Source organism: Danio rerio, chromosome 5 (assembly GCF_049306965.1).
Source record: "Danio rerio strain Tuebingen ecotype United States chromosome 5, GRCz12tu, whole genome shotgun sequence".
Lineage (NCBI taxonomy): Eukaryota > Metazoa > Chordata > Actinopteri > Cypriniformes > Danionidae > Danio > Danio rerio.
In genome coordinates, this window is record NC_133180.1 from 24,917,914 (window position 1) to 24,930,191 (window position 12,278).

Sequence of the window (12,278 nt, forward strand, 5' to 3'; positions counted from 1 at the left end):
TATTAATGAAAACTAATAGAAAAGAAACCAGTTATTTTTTAAGGATTAGTGTTGAGTCTGTTGTGAATATGAATATATTTACAGATGTAAGTTATGTTAATAAAAAGGTGTTAAAATGTCTTTAAAAGTCATATACAATTATAACTGCCATGAAACTCTTTGAGACCCAACATTACGCAACATAATTGTCATCGAAGGAGACATACACTCGCCGGCCACTTTATTTGGACCCTCTTTTGCCTTCAGAACTACCTTAATCCTTTGTGGCGTAGATTCAACAAGGTACAGGAAATATTCCTCAGAGATTTTGTTTCATATTGACATGATTTGTTGGCTGCACATCCATGATGTGAATCTCCTGTTCTCCCTCATCTTAAAGGTGCTCTATTGAATTGAGATCTGATGACTGTGACCATTTGAGTACAGTGAACTCATTGTTAGTCAAGAAACCAGTCTGAGAACCACTATTACACCACCAGCCTGAACTGTTGATACAAGGCAGGGTGGATCCATGCTTTTATGTTGTTGACACCAAATTCTTACCCTACCAACCAAATGTTGCAGCAGAAATCGAGACTCATCAGACCAGGCAACGTTTTAGCTATCTTCTATTGTTTAAATTTGGTGAGCCTGTGTGAATTGTAGCCTCAGTTTCCTGTTCTTAGCTGACAGGAGTGGCACCCGATGTGGTCTTCTGCTGCTGTAGCCCCTCCGCCTCAAGGTTGGACGTGTTGTGTGTTCAGAGATGCTCTTCTGCAGACCTCTGTTGTAACGAGTGTTATTTGAGTTACTGTTGCCTTTCTATCAGCTCTAACCAGTCTGGCCATTCTTAGTTCACCTCTGACATCAACCTCAAGGCATTTGCCCCCAAAGAACTGCCACTTACTAGATATTTTTTCTTTTTTTGGACCATTCTCTGTAAACCCTAGAGATGGTTGTGCATGAAAATTGCAGTAGATCAACAGTTAATGCTAGTCTGACACCAGCAACCATACCACATTGAAAGTAACTTAAATCCCTGTTCTTCCTCATTCTGATGCTTGGTTTGAAGTTTTGGAGTGCTGAATATCGTCTTGACCTTGTCTACATGCCTGAATGCATGAAGTTGCTGCCATGTGATTGGCTGATTATAAATGTGCGTTAACGAGCAGTTGGACAGGTGTACCTAATAAAGTGGCCGGTGAGTATTTATCATAAATTGTTATCGTTAGATGTAAAATTTCTGGTGTCTCCAAAATGTGTTTTTAAAGATTAAATTCCAAAGATCATTTAAAAAATGTGGAAATACTTAGATATTGTGAAATTTGCCCCACATCTTTTTTGTGTGTCTATGAAAATGAGCGGCTGTTTGCAATAATAGCCAGAGATGGCGGCGTCTTTGAACGCTATTGTGACACTAGAGTAACAAGAACTCAAGTGAATGTCAAGCAACGATGAACAAACGATGGAGACGAAGAGCAAAGCTTACGACATTACCAGGCATTTCTGAACGGTTAGTATGAATTTATATAGTTGTTGTGCAGTAAAATTTATCAAACCCAGCAAGTAGTTAGATAAAGTTGGTTTTATATTCGCACATTTGGAATTTTACCTCCTTATCAGAAACGACTTGCAAAACACAACATTGGTCACTGTCAGTCTCGTCGATTAATGTCACAGTTCTTTTCAATGTTTTAGCAAATACACATTACAGTGTTAGTACAATTCTAAAAATGAAATTCAACCACGATGTTCAGTGTCTTAAAAATATGTCGAGTTGTTACAACCCACGCTTACAAGCTTTGCTTTGCTCAGAGACTGCCTTGTGTTGCGTTGGCTTTGTGGGAATTTGTCAGGCTGTGGTGTAGTTGCATGAGACACAAGTCACCGGAGACGATGTGAATTATGAAACTTGTTTATTTGTGTCAAAAGGACAGATAGTGATTTTCACAGCAAATAAGCCTAAGCCCATGAGACAAAAAACCGTACAGCCAAAACAGTTTACAACTGGCTATTTCTGAAGCGAAGGCCCTGGTGGATCTTACAGAAGGCATGCAGGTGAAAATGAGGAACTTTAATTAAGTTTTTTTAATCAAAACAGAATACTGAAGCACACGAGAATTTAGAGCTGACTTCTCCTGAGAGTAAACATATTGCATGTTGTCTCCTGATGCAGGATCTGTTTCTGATCTGGTGATGGTATCACATCATTATGAAACTAAAAAAATAAAAATTGTAAATGAATAAAAAATGTCTTTAAAGGAATGGTTCACCCAAAAATGTACATTTCCTTTTAATTTTCTTACCAACAGGGACATCAAACAAGTCATTCATTTATTTATTTTATTTTCGGCTTAGCCCCTTTATTAATCAGGGATCGCCACAGCGGGATGAACCGTCATCTTATCCAGCAAATGTTTTTCGCAGCGCATGCAACCCAACACCGAGAAACAACCATACATAGTCTTTAAAAAATATATACACTACGGCCAATTTAGCTTAATCAATTCACCTGTACAGCATGTCTTTGGACTGTGGGGGAAACCAGAGCACCCGGAGGAAACCCCCGCCAACACAGGGAGAACATGCATACTCCACACAGAAATGCCAACTGACAAACCAGCCGGGGCTCAAACCACAACCTTCTTGCTGCAAAGTGATCGTGCTACCCACTGTGCCATCGTGACGCTCCATCATTTTAAAAACTTTAAAAGAGTGTATTCTTTCCCCTAAACATGGAATTACTGAACCTACATGCAGGAGTCTGATGAAAAGGCAAATTATTTTAAGGAAATTTCAAATGGCTTTTAGAGGTTTTTGCATCTGAACTCTTCATATTCAGACAAAATACAATTAACAACTGTGGCTCTTGATGATATAGAGATCTTTTTGAGCAAATCAACAGCAAATTATAAAAAAAAATGTCAATACATTTTGTATTTTAATTTTTAAAAACTTCAGTTGTGTCATCATTTGCTTACCTATTAAATTTCCCATGCCAATTTGAGTTTTTTTCTATAAAACAGAAAATAAGATATTTTGAAGAATGTTGAAAACCTGTAACTGACTTCCATAGGATTTGTTTTACTATATATATATATATATATATATATATATATATATATATATATATATATATATGTATATGTGTCAATGGTTTTGTGTTCAACAGAGCAAAAAACTCAAACTGATTTGGAACAAGTCAATGGTAAGTAAATGATGAAAGAATTTCCTTTTTTTGGGTGAACTATCCCTTTAAAACTAAAACCATGCACTCATGCATATAGATGAAAACAAAGCATTAAAAAAAAAAACGGAGCATTTAAACAGATACAGTTGAAGTCAGATTTATTAAACCCCTTTGAATTTTCTTTTTTAAATATTTCCCAAATGTTTTAACAGAGCAAAGACATTTTCACAGCATGTCTGTAAAATATTTTTTCTTCTAGAGAAAGTGTTATGCCTAAAAATTCTCATGTTCGATTCCAATATTGAGTCACAGTCATAGCGCCACCTGCTGACAAGAGGAAATTTGGCATAAATCAGTGACTTTGTTTTTTTTTATTATTATATAAAACAGCTTAAATTGATATAGTGTCAAAATGAAAGGCCACTGGGCTGCGGTAAGCCTGGGTGCGAGGTCCCTTTCATCGCTGCTTGCAGCTTTAATTAGTTTTTTTTTGGCCAGAACAAAATCAGTTTTTATTTTTTCAAAATCCATTTTAAGGTCAATATAGCCCTTTTAAAAATACTTACAGTAAGAGTATTGAGTATTACATTGTGAAAAGCTGATATGTTTACATGTAATTTGTGTGTGTGTGTGTGTGTGTGTAAACGTAACATTCTGTAGTGCATTTAGTGCTAGATTTTGGACATCATCTTGGACACTTTTAATGCTTTCAAAAGGCTTGCTGCATTTATAAAGCACCCATGTCTTGAGGTTGTTGAGTATTACAGTACTTCAAATATTTGTAATTTTTTACTTTACACCACTGATAATGACATACAGTAGTTGTTTCCACAAAGAACCCTCAACACAAATGGGAACTTCAGCTAAAGCTTTTTGGAAGCAGAAAAGTGTGTTCTTTAGACTATAAAACGTTTCTTCATAGAAAACGTATTGTAAGAACTGATCACTGTGAAGTTCTTTGTAGGAGCAGAAATGGCTGTTCAGTGGCCCTAGTGCAGAAACTCCCTTCAGAACCTTTATTTTTAAGGGTGTACATGTTGAGGGGGTCACTTGATCTGTCTGTGTATGTAATTGTATATATATCATCATTCACAATCTGGGCTGAGTGAAAGGTCTCCCCGTTCACTGCGGTCATTCTCTGCGCTCTGGTCAGGTCTTGGCAGTGTACTGTTTGTTTTCTTTTACCTTTGGCCTTTGCTGAAACCACTGTACTCTATGCTATTCGCTCCTGCATCATTTCTGCAGGCAGTTAAGTTTGTTCTTGAACTGAGTCAGTATCACAGCAACCAGTCCTGCTGCCACGCCAACTACTGCCACAGTAATGCCAATTATAATGCCAACAGACTCTTCCATCCAACCTGAAGAAAAAACATTATACTATCAGTCATCTTTAACAGTCTCAAACAAATATAATTGCTTTTCTAATACTTCATACATATTTTTCAAAGATTACCACTGTGGTCATCTAGTGATCACCTAGTTCAAGCTTGTTCTGTCAACATTTAGCTATTAAAAGTCGGTTTAGATTTAATTTATTTCAAGTCTTTAAGTCTTAAGTTATTTTGTTGATCAGATTCAATTAGATCAAAATCTATTATATTAACAAATTATATTAATTTGAAAATACTCTATATGTTGTATAAATGCAGGTTAACTATATATGTGCTTGATTTTGTTTATTTGTTGATTTGATTGTGCTGTACTTTTCACCATACTAAACAAGCAGCGATGAAAAGGATCTTGCGCCTGGGCTCACCGCCATCCACTGGCCTTATGATGACAGAACAGTGGACAATAATAATTTAAGCGGATATATACTGTATATATATATATAAACCCTGATACTGGCATTTTTTACAACAGTTCTGTCTAGTTCTTGAATCCTTTTGGCTGATATTTGTGTGATATTAAGCAAATAACAGCACTCCTACAGTATAGAGGACACTCTACAGTTTGACAAATATTGCAGCTGTTGGACAACATAATGTACCTGAGGCTTTTTTTGTTGAGAATGTAGTGGTTTAAATTGCAACCATGCAGTTTCTTTATAAGGATAGTGCATGTTTTAAATATTTACAATTTTGGAGCATCGGATTCAGTGCATCGGCCATCGTCAGCCTGTCTGAGCAGACCAAAGAAAGTGACGATTGACATTTCACCACAAGATGGTGACAGAGACCTCATAATACCGCATAATGCTGCTTTATAAGTCCTTAGGGTAGAAAAACAAATTTTTTCAGCATAAATTTTAAACTACAGCTGAACAAACAATAAATCAGATAAGTAATATTCTGGGTCGAGCGTTCTCTTTTGTTTGTTGTTGTGCTGTATTTACACCACAGAAATTGGAAGTGTTTGTTTTACTATGGCTTTTTCAGGGTTAATTATTGTGATCTCCCGATTGCAACAGAAAAATACTAGGAAATCTCTGCAGACTGATGGCATTTCATGCCGTTTACTCTTAAAATCTCCAAATGTCAGCCAAAATGACCTGTTTTGTCATCACTTTAGACATTATGCTAGAGATTCTTTCAAATACTAGCTCTAAAGTGACATTTGTGATCTGGCAACAGTTTCTGCTGTTCTGACTCTTAGCTGCAGATGTGAATGAATGGCAGAAGAAACTAGTTCCTCGTAAAAAGGGTTTTTAGACTCCTATGTTTGATTTTCTGTTTTATGCACAATTATGCCGTCGAACTGTTGTATAATCACAATATCACACTCGTAGCAGCAGAAAGTTCGATGTCTGTAAATGGCAAAAACTGCACTTTTTCAGCTGAAGAAGTAAAAAATATCCGACTTTGTTGAGTTTCAGATTTAGCTCAAAGAGACTTTTTTGTAGGCAGTGGCATGTTTGAAATATTGTTGGAAACTGGTAGCCATTGACATCCATATGGTAGGAACAAAAATACTATGGAAGTCACTAGCTCCTGCTTTCCACCATTCTTCAGTACGTCTTTTATTTGAGTTCAACAGTTGTCAGAAACTCCAATAGGTTTTGAACAAGTGAAGAGTGAATAAATGATGATAGAATTTAATTGTTTTGTGTGAACTGAACATGCATCACAATTTTTTGTAGCCCATAGAAAGATTTTGTTTAAGTAATAAATGAAGGGATCTATGGTGATATTGCTATTTTAGCTCATTTCTTTGCAGAAATTCTTTTCGTTTTCTCTTACCCATCTCTTTACGGATGCTGAGTTTGGTCCCGGTTCCCTGAACAACAGTCGAGTGTCCTGAAATGAACGCACAGAGATACAGGCCTCGATCATCCACCGAAATGTTCCTCAATGTCAGGGAAAGATCTCCCATTGACAGATCACCAGACAGAAACACACGGCCGGCAAACCCGTCCCCCACTGTCTTATTTCCATTCAGCACAGTCCTCCGTCCCTCCACATTCTTCATGTACCACCTCACCCTCTCCACAGCATGTGCTTCATCCACATCACTTTTATTTAAAAAACAGGGTAACACCACATCCTTCCCTTCCACAGCTTTTGCCTTTGGAGGCTGTTGTAAATACAGCGCCCCCTGAGGATCAGAAGGATAATCATCAGGCTGAGCGGGTGAAGGCTCTGTTGAAGATGTGATGAGGATGGTGAGGGGTGTTTGAGTGTGATTGGTGATGATGCTCGCATTTACAAGCAAACAGAGAGAAAGGAGCCCAGCTGCCAAGAAAAGAACAGAAATTTGTCTGTGCAAAGATCATACAATTAATAATTACTGTAGAGATCAGATTAAGAGGACAGTTTATCAAAACTTAATTTTTATTGTATAAAAATCTGAAGGAAACACTATGATCAAAATAAGAGAACAGCAAAGATTAAAGCATAAAGAAAGATTGTGAACTTCTGAATAGTACAGCGATCAAAAATGAGTAGGAGGTTTGGAGGCCCTAGCTTTCAATGACTTTAGCACATATGCGGCCAAAGGACATCCTTGGCCTCTCAAACTCCTCATCTGTGCTTTTGTTCACTTTTCTTTCAAAATTTTCAACAGTTTAGACTTCCTCTTAGAGTCATAACTCTTTTGCCAAGGATTTCCCAAAGAATTTCAATCTGGTAGACATCAGAACTCTGGGCTGGCCACTTTATTATTTCAATGTTTTCAGCTTCTGCTTTATTCATTTTGATGTGTACAGGCTCATTGTCCTGCATGGAAATTGCTGATTAATTGATGATGAAAACAGAGAAAGAATCACATGTAGAAGAAGCTTCTGATAAACATTTGCACTCTTTCTGTCATGTGTCTGTATAAGTGGCCAAACCCCTGCTGCAGAAAAAAAATCCCTCAAACCAGGATGCTCTTTCCTCCACCATTCACTGATTTCTGCTCACGCTATTGGCTCAGTCTCATTCCAGTTTTATGATGAACAGGTTTCTCATCGGACCTAAATTACTTAATCTTGTATTCATCATTAAATGTGAAATTTGGACCAGTTTTTGTGTGTGTCTACACAACATGCTCCTCAGCAAAGGTTAGTCTGGCCTTTTGATTCTTTCTGCTGATTGGTTAATGCAGAGGGCTTCACATTACAATGTCAAATGATCTTAAATGTCAAGTCACTGCATGCCTAGTGTGTTTGATGAACACACTAGGTGCAACAGCATTCCAAGACAGCCAGCATAACTGTAGATTATGGGAGATGTGAATTGTGATGTGGCAAAAGAACCAGTGAACAACCCGAGCACTCTGAAGATGACAAATATTTGGCTAAGTTATACTGCATAGCCTGTAGAGCCATGTAAACAATGAGATCATCTTTATATTCTCTCATAATTTCATACATCCATTATAGTTTTGTCTTATATAAGATTCCACCATTTATGTGTTTACTTCCCATATTTGAAAACTATAGCTTCAGTAACTTTTATTTTGTTTTCATTTTGAGTTAAATCCTGATTATATTCCTTGTATGCATATTGCGAACTGATTATGACTGATTTAGTCTGAAATCAGTTTATTTTTTCAGAAATGATTCACCATTTCCCTGGGGAGTGTGGAAATTTATTCAAATAGGACTAAGCAGTGACCTCGAAATTCAGCAAGTTGTAGATTTTCCAAATGGTTGTGTACAATAAGCTGATGCCAAAGAACTAGCACAGATGGAAACTAATAGTGTTGTGGCCACAAGTTGGCTAGCATTTGGTCCTATCTTGACCCAAAAATTGTGCATGAACGCACCAAACATTGTTCTGCACCAACGTGAGGGGATTTGTCTTTCCGCAACTGCAAAATTAATTAAATTCATCTTTATAGCACTTGTACAATGTAGATTGTCAAAGCAGCTTAACGTAGAAGTTCAATTAAACTGAAACCACCACAGTCCAGTTTTTAGATTAGAAGTTCAGTTTAGATCAATTCAGTGTAATGTAAATGTTACGGCTCAAAGCCAAAACACTGAAGAGCAGATCCATCGATGCGCAGCTCCACAAGTCCCAAACCAAGCAAGCCAGTGGTGACTGCAGCGAGGAACAAACTTTACCAATTGACAAAAGTAATGAAAAAAACAACAGAAAAATCAGGCTCAGTTTGGCATGATCAGTTGTCCTCTGGCCAAATTTCTTGTGCAGTGCTGCAGTCTAGGCTCTGGAGGCTTGAAAACGCTGGCTGTCCATCGTGGTCAAGCTGCAGATCTGAGTAGGTCACCGGCAGGTGCAGGCGAGCCCACAGGATAAATGTGGAGACTCGTATGTCATTAGGGTGATTTCATGATTTCATGATTTTCAGAAATCAGTCACACGTTCTACATTTCTCCAAAGGCATAGGTTGTGTCCGAAATAGCATGCTTCCTTACTATATAGTATACTGAAAACAGTATTTGAGCTTAATAGTATGTCTGACTTCATAGCATTTGATAAACAGCTTCCGGCTAGATTCTGAAGTGTATATCCAATGGATACTATGTTATGCTATGATACCACGTGAAATCATTCATGAACAGGAGTGAAGTGACGTGGCTGATGCAGGTAGATTACATGACAATGACAAATGACAGATGTAGTATGTCTGAATTACATTCATACTACTCACATTCATACTGAATAGAACATTCTTTTTCTAATGGTCATGTAGTAAATTCAGATTCAAATTTAGTACCTATAAGAGTAGTAGGCATTTTTAACTCCAGCCATAGATATTATAATAGAAATTAAAATGTTTATGGGCAGTAATCTGTCCTGTTGTTCCACAAAAAGAAACTGGAACTTCTGACACACACAGTGTAAACAAAGTAGCATTTAGTACCATTTTCACAGTACTTGTAAACATGTCTGATTATCTATTAATCTATATTGTATGCAAAAATTAGTGAAGTGTCGCAAAATTACAGCCGGCCACTTTGTGTTTTTTTTCAGACTTTAATTGTTTACAAGCTAGATCTTCTTGCACTTTGATTCCTTACTGATTAACCAATCAGTGTGCACTCTTCAGCTGACATTGATTCAACATGCTGAATCGGGCCAACAAGCTCTCACATTAACCCAATGAGAGGTGACGTGTGGAACACACCAAACCAACTAGCCAGACCGACACAGACTGTCTACCCAACTAAGCCCAATGGCCAACTGTCTGCTCTGGGTGTCCTGACCCTAATATTGATCTCCTCTGTACAGTATGTATATAAAAGAGGAAACCTCAAATTAAATATGTATATTATGCAAACAAATAATATGAAATTAGCTAAACTCAATCTCACAACATAAAACCAAACATGAAAATGATTTACATGCAATAGTAACCGCTCAAGAACATTCGAACTAATCAAGGAAAATTCACACATATACACACTCACACTATAAATACAGGGGCTTGCATAGTGTTATGGTCACACTAAGTCCTTTACTAAAATTAGAGACTCAAAAGTCGCAAGGATTAAAATATCAAAACTCCTACGTGCATGGTAAATCCTCCAACCTTTGCTTTATTTGGTCAACGGTAGTTTAGCAGCTCAGAATGAATTTTCTAAATCAAGGCTAATAGTAAACCGATTTGACGTTACTCCACTCAGTGAACTCAAAAATGTTCAACTGATATGACTAATATGTTGTAAACACAGCACTGATGTACAATATAGTGCAAGATATGGTTACGGGTTTCTCTCTCATACGCCATGTCTTCTCATTAATATCTCAGAAAATACTGCTTCCATAAACATAAGTCAAGCTGCTGTAAAACAGTCAGTAAACGTTTAGTATAAAAGATTTGTGACCATAAACCACTCAGTTACTCCTGCTTGGCATTTACACATGTCTATATGATGTTTTGTCATGGTAATAATGTCTTGTTCAGAGAGGAAAAAACTGAAGTATGCTCGTTTATTTTTAGTTTTCTCAGTGTGTCAATATAAGTCATTAGAAATGAGAAAGCTATTACCGCTAAGAGGAAAATATAGTCTTACCTGGAAGGGCAGGGTGGAAAAGGTGACTAAGTAATGCTCTAGAAGCTAAGAGATTGAAGAAAGCCATTCTGTCTGGGAGAAGTGTCACAGTCTCTGACACCAAGCTGACAAGAGTTACACTTTATCTCCCCTCCCACACCAACACATGCACACTTTAGTCCCTGTCCACCCACATACCATTAATTGTACACCTAATATCTCTTTATCTGCCTGTCTATCTATCTATCTATCTATCTATCTATCTATCTATCTATCTATCTATCTGTCCGTCCGTCCGTCCGTCCGTCCGTCCGTCCGTCCGTCTGTCTGTTGTCGATGGGTCTTTATTCTGTTCTCTAGATTCTGGCTTAAAATCTCCCACTAGAGCAATGTGATCCCTCTAGAGCCTACAAAGTGTCTACAGAGTCTATTATGGGGAGATCAGCACTGATGACAAATGGATGTGGTATGTTGTGTTGAGTTGATGCTAACCAGCCTGAAACTCAACTCTCTTTCACTCAATGTAAAGAGTGGTGGAATGGACAGATTAGAGAGTGGAATATTTGAAACGCAAGATGCGTGCGGTTATAGCAACGCAGCAAACTAAATAATAAGGTCACCTGGTATACAATCTGAATCTTGTCAAGGCAGTTTTAGGAGAACGCTCTTTCAAAACCAAAGCTGCAGCTGATTACTAAAATTGAAACTTTTCAATTAAAGTGGTGAAAATGTATTTAATTTGTTTTTTCTCAGTCACTTCGGTGCCTTTCTCAAAAAAAAAAAAGGATGTGGATTTCCCAAAACAATTTCTCTAGATCTCTCAAAAGTAATTTTCAATGAACATATCAATGCCATCAAGATCAAAAGAACTTGTTTCTTTCTTGTTTGTTCATAAACCAGTCGGGTGACACGGTGGCTCAGTGGTTAGCACTGTCGCCTCACAGCAAGAAGATTGCTGGTTTGAGCCCCGGCTGGCTCAGTTGGCATTTCTGTATGGAGTTAGCATGTTCTCCCTGTTGACTTGGGTTTTCTCTGGTTGTGTATGTGTGTGAATAAGTGTGTATGGGTGTTTCCCAATACTGGGTTGCAGCTGGGAGGGCATCTATTGTGTAAAACATACGCTGGATAAATTGGCAGTTCATTCCACTGTGGCGACCCCTGATGAATAAAGAGACTAAGCAAGCTAAAGGAAAATGAATGAATGAAGGATGCCAAGTCAAGATATAACAGCACACTCTGCAAATTTGACTATGGCAACAGTTTGGATGACAACTTACTCTATTGAAATGCATAAAGATGCCTTTTGTATGGGTTATTTCAAAAGTACAAGTTTACACATTGTGGAAAATTGACTGAAATAGACAGATAGAAGTTACAATATGACTAGTAGTCTGACCAAAGATAAATAAATAAAAGATTTGTACACTCACCATGCTTTATAATGCTAAATTATTATGGCACACACCTGTTCAGTAGAACTTTCCTTCTCTTTACAGCTCTGTGTATGAGCAATTGCAGTGCATTTGATCTACAGGGGATGTGCCAGTTAGTCAGGCCACATTTTCTCTTCCACATCACGTCCTCCACCATTTTAAGGCCATGATTGACAACTATAGTGGCCCTTATTTCATTAGATGTGCCCCTATGTCCTCAACAGCGATATGTTTCTCTACACCTCTTCTTCTTATTCCTCTTCTTCCTCCTCTCAACTGTTGACCCTGTTGTTCA

At 37.6% G+C, this 12,278-nt stretch overlaps 1 protein-coding gene across 1 annotated transcript; it reads right to left on the reverse strand.

Annotated features, from left to right (window-relative positions):
- Window positions 1–4,153: 4,153 nt before the first annotated feature.
- Window positions 4,154–10,792, reverse strand: si:ch211-137i24.12. The gene is made up of 3 exons (NM_001386782.1): window positions 10,572–10,792; window positions 6,349–6,840; window positions 4,154–4,527 (listed from the first exon to the last, which is right to left on the reverse strand). Exons 1-3 carry the CDS (start codon window positions 10,636–10,638, stop codon window positions 4,403–4,405), a joined length of 684 nt encoding a protein of 227 aa, NP_001373711.1. The 5' UTR covers window positions 10,639–10,792; the 3' UTR covers window positions 4,154–4,402.
- Window positions 10,793–12,278: the final 1,486 nt, after the last annotated feature.